General features: G+C 38.3%; 1 protein-coding gene and 1 long non-coding RNA gene across 2 annotated transcripts in view; both read left to right on the forward strand.

Annotated features, from left to right (window-relative positions):
• The window catches only part of LOC134534703 (uncharacterized), a 431,047-nt gene that overhangs the window by 237,093 nt on the left and 171,398 nt on the right, over positions 1–22,556 (forward strand). The window lies entirely within an intron of this gene.
• Positions 14,602–21,895, forward strand: LOC134534699 (uncharacterized). Its single transcript, XM_063373172.1, has 2 exons — positions 14,602–16,895; positions 19,925–21,895. The coding sequence occupies exon 1, from the start codon at positions 15,829–15,831 to the stop codon at positions 16,888–16,890; it is 1,062 nt and encodes a 353-aa protein (XP_063229242.1). The 5' UTR covers positions 14,602–15,828; the 3' UTR covers positions 16,891–16,895; positions 19,925–21,895.

Below are 22,556 nucleotides of genomic sequence, written 5' to 3' on the forward strand. Positions count from 1 at the left end.
ATTGTGAATCTAAACCATCCTCGAATCCCCGTGAACTCACACACAAAATTTCATCAAAATCGGTCCAGCCGTCTAGGAGGAGTTCAGTGACATACACACGCACACAAGAAATATACATATAAAGATATACACACACACACATATATATATATATACATACCAACACATCTGCAATATATTAGAGTTAAACTTCATTATAACAAAACAAGTTGTTTTTAAATGCAAATAGGAAAGGGTGGTGAGGGGTGATTCTCATTTTGACTTCAAATATTAACATGGCAAAGATTGTAAACACCAACTACCTTACTTCTAACCCAACGGTATTGAACCGATTTGTGTGACTTTATGAAATATAATTAGGGCACATAGCGACGAAACCATAGGCCAATATTTATCCCGAAAAAAGCTTAAGTTAAATAGGGAACATGCATTAAAATCCATTTACAAAGCTAACTAATGGAGACAGAGGCCGTAATAGCTATATAAATGGGGAGTGGGTTACTGTGTTTGAAGTTTCAATAAACATTTCGTTTGGATTGTTTTCTTTTAATTTTAAGATGGAAAACATATCTAAAACTTTTTTGTTTCCTTTAGATAGTGGTCATACCGTGGGTATAAGTTTTTTAATTGCGATATAGACATACTCAGAGATAAATGCTTTGCGACGAAACGGAAATACAATTCGCCAAGAACGAGTTGTAACTTTTGTTGAGGCCAAACGCACTGTCACCCAGGAATACATAGGGAACGTTGTTATTCGTTCCAGGTACTGGGCCAGGATGCGGTAAGCCTAGTTCATTTCGTAACAGTTTCTTGTAGGAAACAGTGTTTTGGATTACTGTAGCATCGGAAAGCTCCCATTAATACCTGCATGTACATAAAGGAACTCGTATATTACGTTGACAAATGCAAAAAGTATTCTACTGAAAAAAATATTGTAATCATAATACAAGCTACCGCTACATGTTGGCTTTACGGTCGCAAAATGCTTTCCTTCTGCAGCGCCAATAGCATGATTGAAGTTCCACCTGTTTACGAATTCTCGTTCTGTTTCTTTCCGCAAATTTTCAGACGATGGTATCAGCAATTTATTAAAAGAATAAACAATAACAAAGTGTCAATATTTCTCTCGTAATTACATATCATTATCCTAATTTTATTTATGAATTTGAAAATGAGTTTTTAGCTTAATATTTTAAACAACCCCTTTAAAAATGGTTAACCACAACCAACCCCAGCTTAATCTACCGGTAAATTTTTCCTGATTAATAATAATGATATGTTTCTGGTAACTGTTGAGCCAGGTGAAAAGGACACATCGACTTCAACTCATATAACTCCTTCTCAGCAACGTAAATGCTTAGAACGTCACGGCTCATGATTTTCTAGCTTCCAAAGAAGTAAGAAACTGAGCAAAAGTAACACAGATAAAGTCATATAGGCTAGTGTGTTTTGCCCAATTATTCATGATTCAAACACTAAGCGGCCGAAAAAAAGAAAGTAATTTTGGTTTAGTATTAAAAACAATAAATTATGTTTGAATTTACTTTCACGTGAGGAAATAAATTTGGGCAAGTAAACCACACACATTATATGGCTATCCAGTCAATTATTTTTGGTTCTTCATACGGTTAAAAGTTATTAGAATAGTTGTATTCAAGTCAAAAAAGTATGGGAATACACTCAATAATGTTAATGTATTTAGTACTGTTGAGTTAAATAAAATTAAAGAAAAATCCAAAATAAATAAACTCATAATTTCACTCCTGAGATTGTAAAAGTTTGATCTTATTAGGGAAAAGGATTGTTATCCTATATATCTACACCAAATAGTTATTTCTAACTTTTCCCATACATATTTTACGCAGAAAATAAAGTAAGTATTTTTTTTAAATTTCGCCCAAAGAGAGTCAGTCGCTGAAACGCGCGGTCACACACACACACACACACAGGGAGAGAGAGAGAGAGAGAGAGACGATAAGAAGTTTAATCTCATTTGTTTACATTAAATATGAAGAGCCCAGGTTTGTAAATGATTCAAAATTTTAAATAACATGTGATAAAAGTTTCCACTCATAATACTTTTTTTTTTCAAAAATTTTGAAAAAAAAATTCTTTTTAATTTTGAGTAAATAGGAGTTAATTCCTGAAGGTTTAAAACTCGGAATCGGTTATTTTCCTGTAAAGTTACTGCGGAGAATATTTATAGCATATAATTGCGAAAAGTCAGGAGGAAGTAAAAAGCTAAGCTTCGTGTTCCGGCCGAGTCTTCCAGAGGCGCTGCTACGGAAGCAAACAAGTTCGTTCAGCCTCTGTTACCTGTCGGAGCGAATAAACCCTGTCTCTGCTCTCGGCGTGGGGCGTCATGCATATGCACGCGTCCGCCGAGGTCGCAAAGAATCGCTGCTACCCCGAGCTCATCATTCTCCTTAGGGGAGGGGGGTTTAAATAAACACTTGGCGTGCCTGCAGCGTCCGGGTGGACGCTCCGCGTTTTCATAAAGCTCTCCCGAGGAACTTGTTCATTAGGCGCCTCGCGCAATGCCGTCGGGGACAGGAAGGAGCGCCGACACGGCCAGCCGGCGCCATTATTCAACCCCTCGCGGACACGGGGCGCTCGCGGCAAACAACCCCTCTTCATCGCGCACTCCGACACCTCTGCACACCCCCGGCTCCCCTCTGGCCCTCGCATTGCTTATATACAGGCTGTCTGACAGAGAATGTCCCAAGTAGCTTGGCTTCTGGGTTGTAGCCGTGTCCTTGGCGAATAATTCACCCAAGTTTCGTTAGCTGCTCCCTGATGATGGCGACTGCAAAGTCGACCGAAACTTCGGTGAATTATTCGCCGAGGACACGGCTACAACCCTGGGGCAAAGCTACTTCAGACAATGGCTTCGAAAGCCTGCGAATATTATTAGAGGATGTCCCTGTTTCAATGGTACATGTCAACAGTTTAATTTAGACTCTTTACAACAAATCATAGACTTTCTTACAAATGTTCAAATTGTGCACCTTTAGTTATCCGGCACACATCCAACATTAGTTGCAATTCTTTCCACACTTCGGTTAACACGTCCGAACTAATGAAAGCAATAGCATCTTCAATGCTGTGTCTCAACTCTGGTAAATATTTATGTAGCGGCGGAATGTAGAAACTATCTCATATAAAGCCACAAAGGAACAAAAAAAAAATCACATGCAGTTATGTCAGGTGAACGTGGAGGCCAGCGAAAAAGAGCTCTGTCGTCTCGACCATTACGACCAATCCAACGGTCAGGGACTTGGACTTTCAGCCACTCTCGTACAAAGAGATTCTAATGGAAAGGGCTGAAATTACAGAATCGCTCTTAGAAAATTGCAGAACACAAAACTGTTTACGCTCAGGAGCTGCCATTTTGCGTAGGTGGCACTGCAAGCGAGAAAACAACAAAGCAGTACTAGCGCATGCGCTTATATAAAACTGTTCCAGTTTCTCATAAATTATGACATAGAACCAAAACTCTAACACGTTTGCAGTTGATACTATTAAAATTATTTTATGTACAATCTTTATGTAATAAACATGCTATAATTTTAAGGTTGAGGAAGGGAGGAGGAATTCTTTGCACGACACTTATGTCGCAAATTTTTTAATCGGGTAACTTTAACTATTTATACTGTAAAAAAATACTGCAAATTTTTTAATCGGGTAACTTTAAATATTTATACTGTAAATAATACTACGCTTACGTAGATGATTATTTGTTTAAATGAGCCTTATTTTTAAATGAATTTCTTAGTTATACACATTATACGTAGCAAGTTATTTGAAAAGATTTATAATTCTGCTTTTAACTATTTAAGTTAGCATAATAAATACATATAATATACACGAAACATGCAAATACTTGCTAAGTAAGGATAGTATGTATAACTTAGCAAGTTATTTGAAGTGATAGTTCATTTGGATGCGTGCTCCGCCTCAAGTCTGTCTTTTGGCTTATTTAATTAATAAATTTTGGTGCGCTTCTATCTGGTCGCTTACTCTTTGCGCTAACGCAAGACTGGCTTAAATTTATAATTTAACTTATTTCTATACTTCTGTTTTTGATAGTTTTCATTAAGCATATTTTTACTTTCGTTAATTAGCGCTGGTACAGTTTATGTCTGTAAATGTGTAAACATTTAAGTTTTTGTATAGCTTAGTTTTTGTTGAATGTAAACGTACGTACCAGAGGAGTACCATGATCATGTATATTGATGGCGGGGGAGCCGACCATAACTTTGGCGATAGTTGTGCTACAACTACGGCACTAATGCGACAATTTGGTTGTGTTGTATCGGTGTGAAGCACCGAGGTGCGCTCAGGCTGAGCAGTCGCTGCCTCAACCAGCTAGAGACCACACCTGTGGCTGAACGAGCTGCCGGGTGCCTGGTTGTGGACTGCGAGGGGCCGCGACCACCCGTGTGGCGCGCGTACTGCCAGAGCCACAGACTGCCAAGCATGGCCGGCGCCAACTTAATTCTAACGTCTTCAGCAGTCTATGAACTTTTGCGAGTTTGCCCGCAGGGGACCTTTAGTTAGCCACTTACTAGTTATGCTAACGTAACACTAATTTATTGGGTTCAGTGAACAGAAACTTTACTTTGCTTATTTATTGATCGATTTCTCGCAGTGAACAAACCTTTGGTATTTTGAGCGAGAATCCCTGCTACCTGCTTTCGAGACTGACTTCCCGTGTACGTAAATCATTACGTCTCGTATGGATTTTGAACAAGTATACTCGCGCAACGTAAGCGCGCCTTTTCCTGCCTGCGCTCACAGCTCTCCACTCGCGCGAGTACTTGACACTAGTTAAGGCATTGCTAGTGTAAGTGTGCCTTTTCTGGCACCACGGAGCTGTGGATGTGACCTTGCGGCGTGTGACGTCAGAAAACCACCGTTAATATCTGTAGCATTCATTTACATAGACTTTTGGTCATGTCAGAGCGCTAGTGCATTTCTCTCGAATTGTTTAGCTGTTATAACAGATTTTCGCCATGGACTTGCGGGAAGGTCACTGCTGCGGATAACGGACATTTACCTAAGTTTCTTCAACTGCGAGGGAACATTGCCATTTTATGTGTGTCCAGAAAAACTCCTTCAGAGGATATAAGGCCCGGACATGTTTTGTAATGCTGCATTTGTTCCGCAACATCCATCTTCAGTTATTTTGCGACGAGTTCGCGAAACGCGATGAATCTTTCATTAAGACTATATGGCATTCACCACAGCCAAAATAAAGAGAACATTTTTACAGAGACTTTAGACAGATATTTTAGTTTAGGTCACTTTTATTTGTGCTGCGAGCATTTAATTTGAGAATTTATTTTTACTACAGCTGCGCTTTGTCAAATATGTGTGATATAAAGTCGTGATGTGCAAACAGAACGAAGCCGTCGTATTCATTAATGAAAGCCCTAACTAATGTCGCTCCCTGTTAACTTTCAACCGTAACCCGAGTAGTGTTTGTAGAATTTTTTAAATATTTCAGATTTATAATAATTTGAAATTTTTATATGTTTTCTACTCACAGTAGGGGTTACAATTTTAATCAAATAACTACCTAAATTAACTCAATACTTTTTTTTCATTATAATATGAACAGTTCGATTTACCTAACCGAACATTTTGCCGCATAAGTGTCGGGCAAAGAATTTCTCTCTCTCTCTCCCCCCCCCCCCCCCTCTTTTCCAATCCAATAAACATAGAAAGTTTTATTTTATTTTGAATATCAATAGTAGGGTTAATCATAATTGCGTAACAAAAGTTAGTAGTGGCAGTATCTATTAATTTGGTGCAGAGTATGAATTTTAAAACTTTTGAAAAAAATGGGCATTAACTAAAAAAAACTTTGGTTTTTATTAAGAATGCCCATAAACGGTTCTTGGCTTGACTTCGAGTTCTGGGACAAACTTTTTGTATCTGCTTGAGCATACAGAATTTTTACAATTAAATTTACTGTAACGCACGCGGAAAGTGAGACTATATTTTCTCGATATAGACCCCACAACGTGGTGACGAACCGGTGTCACTGTTGGCTGGAAAATTGTTTCCCATCGAGTGTAAAAATGTATAATTCGTCATTAACCATACAACCACGGTATTTGTAGTATACAATAAATACTTATTTAACCAATGCAGAAACATTTTGTATGGTCACATGTTATGAAATATTTTTGTTAGTCATGTAATTTTTTTATTATGTATTGTCACAAAGGTCTGAAAAAACGGATTTTTAACAGGTATTTTTTTTTTTAAATGGGGAACATTTCCGTAACTCTTCTTTAACGATGGAAGAACATATAACCATTAAATTTATGAATTACTGGAAATTCCGTGAAGTTATATGTTAAATATGGTTTTTATAGCGAAAATCATATCTCAGAATCGAATCAAGCTTATATGCGAACATCGGATATGAATTATTGCGTGAAAATAAGGATGATTTTGTTTTATAAAATGTATTTATATAATCGAAGGTCCGTTTGTTTCGCGAACATTTACGGATAACATTTTGACAGTACTTACGGTGATTACAAGGGGATGTTTTCTAACGGCACAGTCGGTCATTGCAAGAGCGGAAATTATGTTTCCTGCCCCATCTTCGTTCTTTATCTCTCTCTTTCCCCTCCTCTCTCTCTTTACCCTTCTCTCTCTATTTCCCCTTCTCTCTCTTTCCCCTTCTCTCTCTCTCCCCTTCTCTCTCTCTCTCAACATACCCTCTGGGCGACAGGTTACAAGTAAAAATTAATGAAATTACTCGTTTGGAAGGGCAGAGAAGCCCACGCGTAAAGTAAACCGGGAAATGCCATCCCTTATTCGTTCCCTTGCGGTCACTCGAAAAAAAATAAAATCGGAGGGGGAGTCTAAATACCCCCACGTTTCGAGTTTCCAGTGGAGTAGTGCTGCGAGAAATTTTACCGGTGGGTAGGGTGGATTCTTGAGAAATAAATGACACGCAGCAGCATTTTTATTCACGAGTTTGCAAATTAAAGTCGATGAATTTAATGGTTCTAAAAAAAAGGTTCTTGTAGGGTAACTCTAGCCCTTCTGTGAAGCAACGAGAGTAGAGGTGGTTAACTTCGTGTTCTTCCTAGATGAAGTGCTTTAATGAAAATGACTGTGGATTTAAATTTACGGTCCCATTTCATTAGTTCTCTAATTCGAAATGACGTTGATTTGTACGAAATTTTATCCACCCCCTATTTTTAAAAATAAAACTTGTGCTCTTTAGGAAAGTAATTGAGAGATATGGTTGTACAAAATTCGTAGGTACATTTGAATTAAATTCGCGCCCTGCCACCAATATTTAATCTAGAATATATTTGCCTTATAAAACTAGATACTGTTTTCGAATAGTAAGGTGTGTCCTGTGATGATGCAGCTTTAAATTAATGATCCTTTCGTTTCCAGGCTACATTCGGCGATAAACCAGCCATGAAATTGTGTCCGTTTTCTTGCGACGCTAACACAGCCTGGTGAATATACAAATAAATAAATTTACAAATTTTCCAACTTTCAGTGTTTACTCTATTTACGTGCTTAAGATTTTGTATGCGTTTGACAGTAATGTATAATAATACAAGGTGGTAGACACTGTCTAGGCAACAGACTATTGTTAAATCTTAATATATATAAATCTCGTGTCACAATGTTTGTCCTCAATGGACTCCTAAACCACTTAACCGATTTCGATGAAAATTGGCATTTATGTGTAATTTTTTCCAACTTGAGAGATAGGATAGTTTTTATTCCGATTAATGGTCTTAATCTGATAATTTTAGAGTTTTCTAATGTGATGTATGTATGAGTTGGCAGAAAATCACCACGGCAACGGCTGTAGCATTGTTGATGCTTCATTCGTCTCCATGGCAACGACTATTTCATTGTTAGTGTAGTCCTCATCACTCATTAAATACAGACCACCAATTTTTAGATATATACAGGTAAATAACTATACACTGGTAGAACAAAGTCGGTCGGGATTTGAAAGTGATATAAATTATTCAAATTAAGAAGACAATTACTAACTACATCTGATTTCTAAAAAGGTCCAGTGAACTCTTTACCAAGTCAACCGATTTCGATGAAAATTGGCATTTATGTGTAATTGTTTCCAACTTGAGAGATAGGGTAGTTTTTATTTCGATTAATAGTCTTAATAATTTATAATTAATAATAAACTGATTAACAATGTTGATTGGTGTTTAAGCCCGGGAAACAGTGGGTACTTCGTTTCCATGACAACGTTGCGTGCTTGAGAGTCGGGAAACCATCGGTGCTATTCGTTTTTTCTTCGGTACATTACAAAGCATTGTATTAAGTTTTTGTCAAAATTAATTAATTTTCATTTTATTTCATTTATTATAACTGTAAATAGGAGATTTGGTCTCATTTCCCCCCCCCCCCCCATAAATACAACCGTGCGAAGCCGGGTCGGGCAGCTAGTTATTAATAAAAAGATGAGCCACAATTATCTGAAATGCCACAAGTATCCATTAAATGACTCTAGCGAATCGTCCTTTCCCGAAATGCTGCATCGGTGATTGTATACGGATCCTTGTAACTATTCTGAAGGTCAAAAAATCTGACATCCTTCAAAATTCACTTTTTAATAATTTGTCAAAGTTTTATTTAAAGAAATATACGAAAACAGAAAGAGAATTTTAGTTTCTTTGTTAGGCATGCCATTTTATATAAATTCATTAAAATTATGCACTCGATGCCTTCTTCATAAGGTACACACATCACGTTTTATTTCAGTGACAGCCGAGAAGTCATTTAGAGGTGCTTTTATTTCACTAACGTGATTAGGCTGCTTTATTTGAAGTTCTCTCGTTCACTGTAATTTCTTTTATTCGTGGAATAGAAATATTCATGTAAAATTACAGATATTGTAAATTAATATATTTGCTTAAAAATGTATCACTACAAAATAGTGTTCACAGTAATACTGGGTTCATGTTCTTTCCCGGGTATTTGTGTTTTTTGTTGTCCCATTACCTCCAAGAGTTAAGGGGCCTCCCTAGTAGCTTCAGAAGTTAGCGGAACACTATGTTTTTTAAATAATGATGGGACTTTATTGATCGACACTACGAATCTGAAAATTTTTCACCCACGAGAAGATACTACACGAATTGTCTGTATACTTTTACATTTATGTTTTTTTCTATCAAAATATGAAATAAAAAATCACCAACTTGTCCAACTTTGGGGCCATTTTATACTGCTTAGGAGAATGACAGAAAAAAAGTACAAGTCTAGAAAAAAATATAATTTTTTTCTGAAGAAATTCATGTATTTAAAACATATAGTCATCGCTTTGAATTCCGAGATATCTTTTCCGCAATTTCTGCAAATCCTGAAAGTTTTCCACCGTCTCGTGCTGCCGCTCGGCGAAGCCAGCTCGCCGCCCACCGCTCAGGTAGCGTGGTGAGGGACCCCGGCCCGGAGGGTAGGCAGGCTACCTGTGTGTGTGCGTGCGTGCGTGAGAGGGAAACAACCCACAACCGGCACCGGTAAAAGATAATCCCGTGACCGAAAGAAATTCTCAGAATTGCTTTTAGTGTGCCTCGCCACAGTACCATGTGCTCGACTTACTCTGTGTGTATATTCGTGTATCTCTAAAACATCGCTTTTTTTTTTAACTACTAATATCCTAAAGTTTACAATACTAGATCATGTATTACGAAATAAAGTATTGAAACTGATCAATCAACACGTTGAAATTTTTCGTACAAACTATTTATTGGTGACTTTACAGTCTCACTAGCTAATTCGACAAAATTTTTATTTAACTTTTAACATGAACATACACTTCAGTGTTTTCCTTCTATTTTTAATAAATATTCAAAAAACAATTATTATACTACTCAATATTTTTTTAAATTATTTTAGTTTTCCAAAATGATTTTACACATCTTACAACGCTGAAGAAAAATTTATACTGGTATTAACCAAATGGTTAACTATTTACAAAAGTTTTCATACTTAAAAATGTAGGTTTATATAAAATGTATCTTAAACTAAAAGAAAAATCATATTTTGAAAACTAAATGTTATTTGTCTATGCTTTTTGGTTAGATAGATATCTGATGGTCTTCTCTGTTTTAAAAATGTTCATGGAATGATAAATAAAAAATAAAAACAAGGGAAGATCTATATTAAATAAGCTAGTCAGAAGTATATATATGTTCCTCCTGGCGCAGGAGTCACGAGGAGTATTGAAGATGAGGTCAGTGACCGATCGCTCACATATGTAATTATGGATGGTACGTTATTAATTACAAAATTCAAAAACCATTTGGAAGTTAAAAAGTATAAATAGTGGCAATGTTTAATGAAGATGACGTAAATTTTCAGATAAACTTATTTCTACAGCTCGATTAATTAATAAGGACAGCAAATAAATTTTTTACAGCAATTATACAAAATTATTAAAATTTTACAAACCACAATTAATTTATCCAAAAACCAAAATTAAGTAAATATTGCCCATACATTACAACATCCACGAAAGAACCTTGCAAATTATTATTTTTAGATGCATTATTTTGCATTCAAGTTCTTTTTGTTTAATACTTCACCTACTTATAATTGTTACATATTTGGCACATGGTCCGTCACGCCCAATTAAAGGGCCTGAATAAATAGAACGCGTTTCTAATCAAATTTCACGCCTGTTACTTTACCTGCAACCCGGAGCAGTGTGACATAAATTATTGTACACTCGTGACGTGGGCAATCAACTTAAATATTTATGAGTTAAAACAAAACATAACTATAACGGATAATCAAAAAAAAATGTAAAATTTTGAAAGCTTGTTATGTTTTTATATAGTAGGTACACAAAGCAGTTAAACCATTAATCATTTGTTGTTGAAAAAAAAATCTGTAATCTTTCATGCTTTTTTCCTTGATTTTTATTTCCAGATATTTTCGTTCTAGAAAAAAAATTAAGGTAGCCTTATTCCAAATTTGTTATGATAGACGTTAGTTAACTAAGAATATAAATTCGCTTTACAACCACAGCTTGTACACAAGTCGTAAAAAAACATGGGTTCTACTTACAGGCCGTATTGAACTTAGTAGGTTTATGACAAACTCAACAGCAATAAACATATGGCTGAGTCTGCTTCCATGTACACTTTTTTTTAAGTTATCACTTTTAAAGCGGGTAAAGTGTACCTATCAAGTAGCTTAGCATTACCCAAAGTGAATGTCGTGCTCCAGAAAATGTTCGAACTATGTAATATTTGCATCACTGTTGCGTTACAGACCTGCAACTTTTTTCAGTGCGCGATGTCACTCTTATGTAAATAAATATAGTTACAAAAACTAAAGAAACATGCTTTTAAAGATTATCAAACTAAAAAGTAAAAAATAATTTTAAAATTAAATTTATGACAATAGTATATAAGCAATACTAGTATAAATGAGAAAAAAGCTTGAGGCGCTTTGTGCCATATTTTTTGAATATTAAGCGCCCCATGCTTTTTTCTCATTTATACTAGTATTGCTTATATACTATTGTCATAAATTTAATTTTAAAATTATTTTTTACTTTTTAGTTTGATAATCTTTAAAAGCATGTTTCTTTAGTTTTTTAAACTATATTTATTTTTAACTTTTTAGTTTGATATTCTTTAAAAGCATGTTTTTTAGGTTTTTTAAACTATATTTATTTTTAACTTTTTAGTTTGATATTCTTTAAAAGCATGTTTTTTTAGTTTTTTAAACTATATTTATGTATAATTATCATAGGGAAATGAGTTACCGACACTACCTATTACCATCTGAGATAACTATTTGGAGTTGCAACGTCACAAAGAAATGGTAAAGTCTCTACGAATCATTTGCAGTTAGATGTATGGATATAATATTAGAATTTACCGGGGAAAAAAAAAAAAACATTTTTTTTTTCGGCGTGGCCGGGAGTAGAACCCACGATCTTTGAATCCGAAAGCTGACGTCACAGAAGTCGCGCGCCTTAGACTGCTCGGCTAACGAACGTAATGAAATGGGTGGGACATTTTACTGTGATGAGTCACTCACTCTTAGTCGAAAGAGTTACAGACGGACAGACAGAGTTACAGACGGACAGACAAACATACAGGTGAAGCTAATATAAAGCATGTAAAATATGTCGTGTTTAGCGCAAACGTGTTCGAATGAATCCACATCGAGCTGCCAAAGAATACCTATCGATGTCGGCAACATACATAAGTATACAAACCATCGTTTACAAGTGTATTCATACGTAAGTATATAACTGGCGGCGGGCCATGATGCAGTTGGTTCTTCGCGTACAGTCCACTGACGGGATAAGAAGCGTCAAAGATCTTATATGGCTATTCTGTAAACTTGTATGTAATTTCACTGCCTGCTTTAGACAAACAACATCCATTACTTTCAGCTTTGGCTTGAAAAGAATTACTCCGGCCGGCTTTCTTATAAGACTTATTTCAGCTCCTCGTGCGACCAGTGTGTATAATTTGTCCGCGGCCTTATGTTTGGGTGAAAGTTATTTGGAAGGGAAGTTGTGTTGGTAATGTTATTGTTCATCATGTATTACATAACAATTCGACTTAGATACGCACATGTGTTTTTAAAATATAGGTATGTTTAATAACTTGCAATACAAAGTACCTATGTGTTGAATTTAATGTATTGAATTTTTTTATTACATGATGTACGAACATAATAATTACAATATTTCATGAGAAATTTTTAACACTTTTTACAAAGCAATCTCTAATTTCTTCCACACCTCATGGTTAACCTTACTATTTTATTTCATGTTTCAGTTGATTTAAACTGTTTGGAATCATAATATGACGGACAATGAAGAATATTAGTTTCAGTAAATTTTATGTGAGGATTTACTTATTACATTAAATATACCTCAATTTTTACCTCAAAGGAAAAAGTTGCATATCATTAAATGATAAATATTTGTTTCCCTTTAATATAGTTTATGAACATAACTTATTGTGATAATACCTATTAGTTAAATTGTTGTGCTGTTACTATTTTCATAATGCACAGAAAGTTATGACTTATTTTAATGATATTATTATTTATGAAAACTTATTATATTGACTGTTATTATTATTATGAAATTTTATTATTTAATTTGTATATTGTTCGCCCGCAAAAGTTATTTAAATATATTTTTTATTAATTATGTATATCTACGAGAGCTATGCTCTATGACCTGAAATGGAATTATATGGACAGTCAATTGAGTATACCCCTCTAAGGACTAATGAACTTAACGAATAAACGATGATTTTATTCGGGGTATTACTTAAAGAAATTTTCATTGTTGGAAATTTTCGTTTTAAATTTACCGCATTTTTGTGTTTTCAATTGTATTAATAAGTGTTATTTACGGTATTTATATTGTAAATTACGCTAACCGATTTTGGTTTCGGCCAATGAGAGGCCGTGTTTTAGATGTGAGGCGTCTAGAACGTATTAATTAGGAGGTTGGTTGTATGAAGGCGTCTGATGCCGACGCAAAGGCGCGAGGCCTATTTTAAATTTGAAATATAGCTAGCTAGATTATGCCATCCGACACTCAGGATGAGCTTAAACGACGTATAAATAAATAATGTGTAAGATTATAAGGGCATATTCTGACGGATATGTTATTAGGAGTGAAAATCTGTAAGTAAAGATCTTGCATTTTGTATCGCCCATAGACATACCCAGCTGTATGTAATTTCGTCGTAAATAACTCCGATTTGACTAAAAACTGATTAGTTTTCACGTAAAAGGTGTCAATTATCCTGAACTACGTCATGAATTATTAGTTCCAAGATTTAAATTATTATTTTATTTTGTGATACCCAGAGGTGAAATGGGAGTACAAGTTTCGTGTCTCTACCATATAAACTGAGTTAAGCCAAGGCAAATACGAACCCAAATATAAACATAAACAGTAATCATACTAATTATTAATTGTGCTATGATTTCAAACATTTTCTGGTATGTAAGAATGCGTCCGTAAAAACATCATTTGATTTATTTTCTGAACATACACTAACGAACTTTTGTGAACGATTCATGTGTGCTACGTATTTTCCTGATGTTTTAATTTACATAAGCGCATATCCACGAGTCATGTTCAGTATCGTTAGGATTGTTTTTCTGTGATTTTTTTTATCTAATTATATTAATATTGATTTTTATCTCTACACATATGTTAGTTGTCCCTGATGAATAGCAATTTTTATTATTAATAAAAACCTGAATTCTATCCCTATGTGTTGATATATGTTACCTAGCTACCTGTGTCCAAGAGTGTGTGTTTTATGATAAATAACATTTTTTTTGCATGTTTCTAAGGGTCAGAGTACAAGAGCATAACAGTACCATTGACACATATATATATGTCTATATATATATTTTGAAAAATAGTGACAGCCAGTGTATATCGTCCCGACAACACACACACAACAAAAGGGTCTATATATAAATAAACGAGTACTATTAATGGTACTGGCACCAGCAGTAAGAACACACCGAAGAAGTTTAGCAGCAGTATAGTATAGAAAGTGGCGCACATAAACGTGGGGCCCGAGTGTGTTGACACTGAGTTGTCGCACCTTAATTCAAGTTGTCATTTGATCCTGCATTGTGTATCTAATCCATTATAATAACATGGCACACAACCACCCCACATACTCGCTCAGGAGTAGGCATGACAGTATGTGTGAAGACTGCGATAACACAGGGAATTCAGGAAGTGACACGGCGACATCATCAGCAGGGGGTTCACCAGGGAACACTTGTGTGGAGGGACCTAGTGATCACTCTACCACCGTGGCTGAGAGGTTAGGGCGGCCCACGTCACCAGCAACAGGGGAGCAGGAGGAAAGGGAGGCCACTGTCCCTAACATCACACCATTGCCAGATAATACTTCTACATCACCTGTGACACTGGAAGCACTCATGCAATTATTACGGCAGAGTAATACTCAACTAAATGCGAAATTAGAACAGAACAATACTCAAATGGAGCAGCATAATGCATCCCTAAATGCAAAATTAGAACAGAACAATACTCAAATGGGGAGGCTTACGACTGAGTTGGGAGCGCTGAGGGATCAGACCAACTCAGGATTAAAGAGCCTGGAACACAGCATTGAGGTTAGGCTGGCCCAGCAACACGAACAGGTCCAGCAGATATCTGAGCAGGTATCACAGAACAGTAGTCGTGTGGACAGTCTGGAGACTCATGTAACATCCATACGAAACATGATCTCAAATGAACACCAGGGACAAGCTAGTGCTAGGGAGGAGGTGCGAGGACATCTCCAGCATCTCGAACATAGACTGGAGGACATGAAGGTGGCTACTGCCACACTACGAGATAGAATCGAGCACCTTAGTGTACACCCCAGTCCCAGGAGTGAGTCAGCTGACCGCCAAGCTCATGTACCGTCACACACAGCCCCTGTGTCAACTGTACCGACTGCCCCAGTAGACAGGCAACCGTACCCCAGTGAGATGTACACAATTCCACTGCTACCCATCCACAATCATCCTACCGTTCAAATGGATCTGCCCAGAGAAACCCCTGTATTGAGCCCATCCAACATTGATGCGGCCACGCTCATGCACCATCCAGCTAAGCATTGGGCAGAAGCTATGCCCACGTTTGCTGGCAGAGCTACAGAGAACCCCATCCGTTTTCTGAAAAGATTTGAGGAATACACCTCAACCTTTCATTTGAGAGATACAGAGATACTGAAGTGTCTCAACAGCGCCCTGAAAGGACCGGCATTTTAGTGGTGGGAGATGCTGAGTGCATCAACGCATAGTTACGCCCAGTTCCAGTCCCTGTTCCACAACCAGTATTGGAACATCCGAATACAGAGTCACCTCCGTGCACAGCTTCACACGGAGAAGTATGACCCAAGGAAGTGCGCGTCCTTGGAAGCGCATCTATCAGCAATGTTTGAGAAGACACGCTACTTGGATCAGCCCATGACGGATGATGAATTCATCGCGGCCATCCTCACGCAGCTTCCACTCAAGTATCAGAAGCAGTGGTCAGGCCTGCCGTACCGTGATGTGACAGAGTTCCGCGAGCGCCTTCTCAATTATGATAAACTTGAGAAAATGGACAGAGCACCCAATACCAAGGAGGAGAGTGAGAGGGTATCACAGCCCCACCGACAACAGCCAGTCCACAACTACTGGCAGAATCGCGAGGGAAAACCCAAGGAGCTCAGACAGGCAGCGGTAAACACAATGAACTGGCAGCCAAGAGGAGGAGGACCTAGCCGGAACGATCAATACCAGACAGGCTACAGGAAGACCCCCTATTACAAGAGAAAGACGTGGTGGTCCAACTCCAGGAATTACCACAGCGATGACGAAGCAAACCACCGCCGGAGGCAGGGGGACTACCGACACAACAAGCGAAGATCATTCTCGCCAGAGTCACGGCCACCCAGGGAGTCAGCAGACCGCCGCCGGAGAGCATCGTCAGAAGACGAGCTGGAGTACTGCAAGAAGTACCGCCGTACCGACGAGCCCCGCTACAACGGCAAACCTGAGGACTACCGCCCGCCATACCACTATGCCCCCAGGACTCACGAGACAAGTGGCGGCCATGCCCAGAACAGCCACCTCTCGTACAACCGGAACACACAGATGACAGCATTCCCACCACCATTTGCTGCACCGTCTACATCTCAGCAGACGACGTACTACAACCAGGGACCAGCAAATCAGGTGGCAGCAGAATTAAAAGCTGCTGTGTCTGAAGCAGCAGGGAACCGACAGTGGAATTGTCAAGAAGGAGCCAGATCACCAGCTCCAGGTGGACGTGCCAACACGGGCACGTTAAACTAGAAAGGGTTTCCGTGCGATCGCCCCGAACGGAAAACCCCTATCCAGGCTCAGGGGTGGATAACACAACTCCAGTGTACAGTTGTGTCAGCTAATACAAGTTTCTATGCACAGTAATGTTAAGAGATAGCGAGAGAGAATTTTTGTATCATGAAAATGAGGAAGAATCCATACCTCAAGTGTACGCCATTTGTCCCCAAGTGACACTAAAAATTTGTGATCATGAAGTAACTGCCTTGATAGATAGTGGCGCTGAGGTCACTTGCATTAGTGAAGATTTGGTAAAGTACCTCGAGCAGCAAGGAGTGAAGTTACCCAAGCTGCCAGTGCCAGCACTGAAAATCATTGGGGTAACATCCAGAGCAAGCCCTGTTGTCAACAGGCAGGTGTTGATATCAGTAAGAGGCCTAGGCCAACCTAAGGAGATGTTTGCCTTAGTAGTGAAAGGCCTAGCGAAACCTCTTATAATAGGAACCGATTTCCTATCTCAATTTGGCGTTGTGATTGACTTTAAGTTATGTGTCATTCACTCAAGTGATAGTGACAAACCTATATCCCTTAACAGCAAGTGGCACGTAAGGAACAATTTTGTGGGGATTCTATGTGATGAACCCATGCACATGAGAATCTACAGCAATCAGACCAGCGAGCAGCTACAAGCCTCATTGGCGGACATTCGACAGTCACTGCAAGGTGCAGCAAGTGTGACACCCAACCAGCTGCAACAGCTGTTCCAATTATTGAAGAGTTTTCAACAGGTGTTCACTGACAAGCCAGGTCGTAACAAGTTTTACCAAGCCATAATTCGAGTGGATGAAGATGCACCATATCGTCGAAAATCCTACCCCATCCCAGTGAAGTACATACAGGAAGCAACAGCCTACCTGCAACTGATGATCAACTGGAAGGTAGTGAGGAGGGAAGCGAGTCCCTACGCCAACCCGATTGTATGTGTAGGCAAGCGTGATGGCACCGTTAGACTATGTCTGGATGCCAGAGAACTAAACAAAATAACTGTGAAGGACAGAGAGAGCCCGGTGCAAACATCTGAGATTTTAAGGCTGTACCAAGGTGTGAGATACCTCACTACGATGGACCTGTCGTCCGGGTATTGGCAAATACCACTGGAACCAAATTCCTGCCAATACACCTCATTCCTATTTCGAAACCAACAGTACGTGTTCACAGTCATGCCGTTCGGACTGTGCAATGCGGTGGCAGATTTTACAAGATGCCTAGATGCAACATTGGGACCCGAATGCCAAGGATTCGCTAGGGCCTATGTTGACGACATCCTAGTCACATCATCTAGCTTCGAAGAACACATCCAACATGTTGCCACAGTGCTACAAAAACTGCATGAGGCTGGCATGACAGTAAAAATCCGAAAATCAGTATTCTGCAGGGAGGAACTGCCTTTCCTAGGCCACATACTAACACCAGAAGGCATAAAGACATCACCAGAAAAATTACAATGTATTCAAGATTTTCCAACTCCCAGGAATGTAAAACAGCTGAGAGCTTTCCTTGGTATCATTGGATTCTACAGAAATTATTCGAATAGAGTAGCCCAGTGTGCAGTTCCTTTGTTTACCCTACTTAAGAAAGGTCAAGTATGGATTTGGAGCGCAGAAAATGAACAAGCTTTCACCAATTTGAAGAATCTGTTCCTAACTGAACATGTTGTCTATCATCCCACGCAAGGAAAGGAATTCTTCATGTACACAGATGCATCAGACACAGCTTTGGGATGCAAGCTAGCCCAGGAAGATGGAGGAGTGGAGAAGACTGTGGCCTTGGCTAGTCGTACGCTAAACCAAGCTGAAAGGAACTATACTGTGACAGAGCGAGAAGCTCTTGCAATAGTGTGGGCTCTGCAAAAATATAGAGATTTGCTACTGGGAGAAACTATTGTGTTACTCACTGACCACCAAGCATTAACTTGCTTAAAGGCCGGAAAGTTATTTGGCAGCCGGTTAACCAGATGGTTTCTCTTACTACAAGAGTATGACATCAGGATACAGCACATCAAAGGATCGAATAATACAGCAGCAGACTACCTCAGTCGAATCCATGAGCTACAGGAGAATGCAACTTCAACTTCAGTTCATCCGAAGGAATTTTTAATTGCTCCTGTATCTGCTAAGATTTTCCAACACGGCACCAAGCTAAGAGAAATTTTGAGCAATCTGAATGAAAAACAGAAGGCAGACGAATACTGCAAGAAGATCACTGACCAGCTCAAAAAGCAGCCAGATGACCACAGGATACATCAACACTACTGTTTGTCCAACGACAACACCCTGTTCGCCAAGTCTGGGAAAACAGGATTGTATGAAGATCACTGGAAACCAGTGATACCAGCTGATCTGCGACAACAAATCACCTGGGAGACCCACACAGCGCTCGGACATGTGGGAAGCAAGAAGGTGACAGAAGCACTAAAGAGGCAGTTGTACTGGCCTAACATGCCCAGATGTGTAATCAAGGTCACAAGTGGTTGTGATCTGTGTCAAAAGGTGAAGCCGCCAGGAGAGCACCTGCATGGTGTGCTACAGCCCATCCTGCCGACAACGCCACTGGAATTAGTGTCGGTCGACTTGTTTGGACCCTTACCACAATCGAAAGGAGGAGTCAGACATGTATTTGTAATGCAGGATGTATTTACTAAATTCTCCAAATTATATGCTATTGTCAACCCAACTGCAAAAGCAGTGTTAAATAAATTGAAATCATTTGTGGACGAAATCGGTACGCCAAAAGTTGTGTTGTCTGACCGAGGTACGCAGTTCACTAGTGACCTGTGGCAGAAAGGTGTACGAAAACTAGGTATAACACCGACTACTATAAGCGTGAGACATCCACAGAGTAATCCGGTGGAAAGACTCATGAAGTCTATAGGCGGATTGCTACGAACATTGTGTCACCACTCGCAACAGTCATGGCGAGATAAATTGCCTTATGTAGAGTGCATTATTAATCATACTGTGCATAGCTCAATCGGAATAACCCCTAGCGAAGTTTTGAGCCTGGATAGATCGGCGGCGATCAACCCTGAATTTATTCCCCATTGTGACAAGGAGCCCGAAAGGACAAGACTACCCACAGGAGAAGAAGTGGAAGCATTCGTAAGGATGAAGCTCACAGCAGAAGCTGATGTACGAAGAAGAAGGAAACCAGCATCCAAATTGTCTAAATTTAATCTCGGCGACCTTGTGCTCAAGAAAACATCTCCTGTCAGCAAGGCATGGGAGAATGTCACCAGGAAATTATTTTTGCTTTTCGACGGACCATATGTCATAACTGACATAGTTCAAGAGAACTGTTATGCTCTGGAAGACCCATCTACAGGCCGACCAGTAGGCCGGTATAATATTTCGCAGTTGAGAGCCTACAAGAAACCTGTGTCCCAGTGAACAAGTTCGGCACAAGCTAGTGAAACACCTGTATAGTACGAGTATAGGTACTATAACAGCTGAGCGCAATCGGAATGTCTAGGTCAGAGCCAGGACCTGACCAGTATAAATGTGAAAGGTATTAAATGGTTACTGTGTAATTTGATACGCCATGTGAGGCGTATTGCAACCACTGACAGGTACCTAATGTGTAGCGGAAGTGTGATACCCGCTTGGTACATTATCGTCGCGTCGATGCGGAAGTGCAATTCCCGCTTATTATTGCCTGTAGTGAGGTGAAGTGAAATGCCACCCACACAGATGTAATGAATCTTCGAATTTAATAGTGTATTATGTGTATAATATTGTTTGTCAGTTGGTCTGCATTATTCTTCGTGTGAGTATAAGTTCACTAACAGTAATATCTGAATCTATGTAATGAGATGCGCCTATCTGTAAGTACTATCATACTAACTAGCAAAAAGAAATGTCAAGCTTATGTGTTGTCGACTAACTTGTGTGAGAGAAGTATGGCCTAGCTGTGTAAACATGGGTGAGCACTGTTCTACAAAGCATCTAAGAAGCACATGAACACTTTGCAACTACTAGCATAATAATAATAATAAGGTTACCTTGAATTACTGATGTGGTTACTCCAATTTTTCCGAAGCACAACACACCACTGAATTTATTAAGAATCGCCGAGATTTATTTATTTTTGTTATTAAACACTGCTGGAGAAGAAGATGAAAAAAATATATATATATATTTTTTTTTTTGCAAATTTAATACTTTTGTTTTACATGAATTCTATGATTGAAGTAGGGCTTTGCAAATGATCTCATAGGGTTGCATTCTGCCCTGAATGCAGAGTAGAAAAGTATGCATTCCTTTCGCATACAAATCCACTCAGTATTAGAAAGCTATTTCTTTAAATTAACTTGATTTGGTTATTTTAAATAATGATATTTATGAAATGATAACGAGATATATACGAACGACTGTGTTATTTATTGTGAAAAAAAAACTATACAAAAGACTTTAATTTCATTCAACGTGGCACTTGAGATTTTGTTTGTTTATATTTGCAATCGTCGAGTAGGCGAATATGATGTCAAACGAAGACCTGAAAAACTCAATGTCTAACAACTATGTCGAGGACTTAGTACACTGTTGCAGTAAATGTCAGCAGGCTGTATTATAAACAAGTACTAAGTTACTGCAAAATTGAGCCAGCCAGAAAAGAAAAAAAAGAATTTTTTTTTTGCAAGCTATCGTGAAAGCATTTTTTTTGTTTCACTTGGCTTTGTCAGGATAGAATTATCCTTTGCATCGAGATCATGAATCTCAAGTGATTTTAACAAGAAACAATTCCTATCAGAGAAATTTCTGAATGATATGAATACACAGTCAGGATCCTGCGAAGCCCGCATCGGATGCCTGAAAACGAAACTAATGGTTGAGATGAGAGGGAGACTGCTATACACTTTCCAAATAGCTGTTTGCGTTATATGAGAACCCAGGTGATTACAGAAAAAAAAAAATACTAACTTGCTAGAAGTGGTAGAAATAAAAGTTCACCAGACACTCGAGTAAAATAAAAGAAAAAGAAAGGCCGCCTTCGCCGAGCGGTAAGCTGCGATAAAAGAGAGATAAAAGAGAAGGAAACACTGTGCGTTCCCTTTCCAAGCACAAGTTACACATGATGCGTGTACTTAAACGAAATCAAAACTATTGTTGATTTGTTTGCTAACATAAACAAATGCTTTTAATTATGTAATATATGAAATGTTCCTTGAAGTGATATTGTAAATATGATTTTATGTATATGATATGAGATGTTAATGAGAATTATTAATTTTATCAATTGTTGATATTATGAAGTTATGAAAGAGTGTGAGATGATGCTTATGGAAATGTACGAGATGCATAATGAAATTGTAAATAGAATAATACAGGTACAACCTGAAGGCATAAGGATGCCTAACAATGATGTACACAAACCCTTTCATTAACATGAAAATAAGTTTAGTTAAAGTTATGCTTGAATGTTATCTAGCTAATGATACCTATTGTTAAGATGTAACAATTTCACTTTGAAAGTTATTGAATGTTTTGCCTAAGTTAATATACTTATTATTTAATATCTGATGTTATTTGATCCCATTAGTTACTATTTGTTTTAATAGAGTTAGTTTATACTGAACTGGCTTGTGGATAGGCTACGTTAAGCACAGAAGATGTCTTAGCCTGCCGACATTCGTGCGTTACAAG

Source organism: Bacillus rossius, chromosome 8 (genome assembly GCF_032445375.1).
Source record: "Bacillus rossius redtenbacheri isolate Brsri chromosome 8, Brsri_v3, whole genome shotgun sequence".
NCBI lineage: Eukaryota > Metazoa > Arthropoda > Insecta > Phasmatodea > Bacillidae > Bacillus > Bacillus rossius.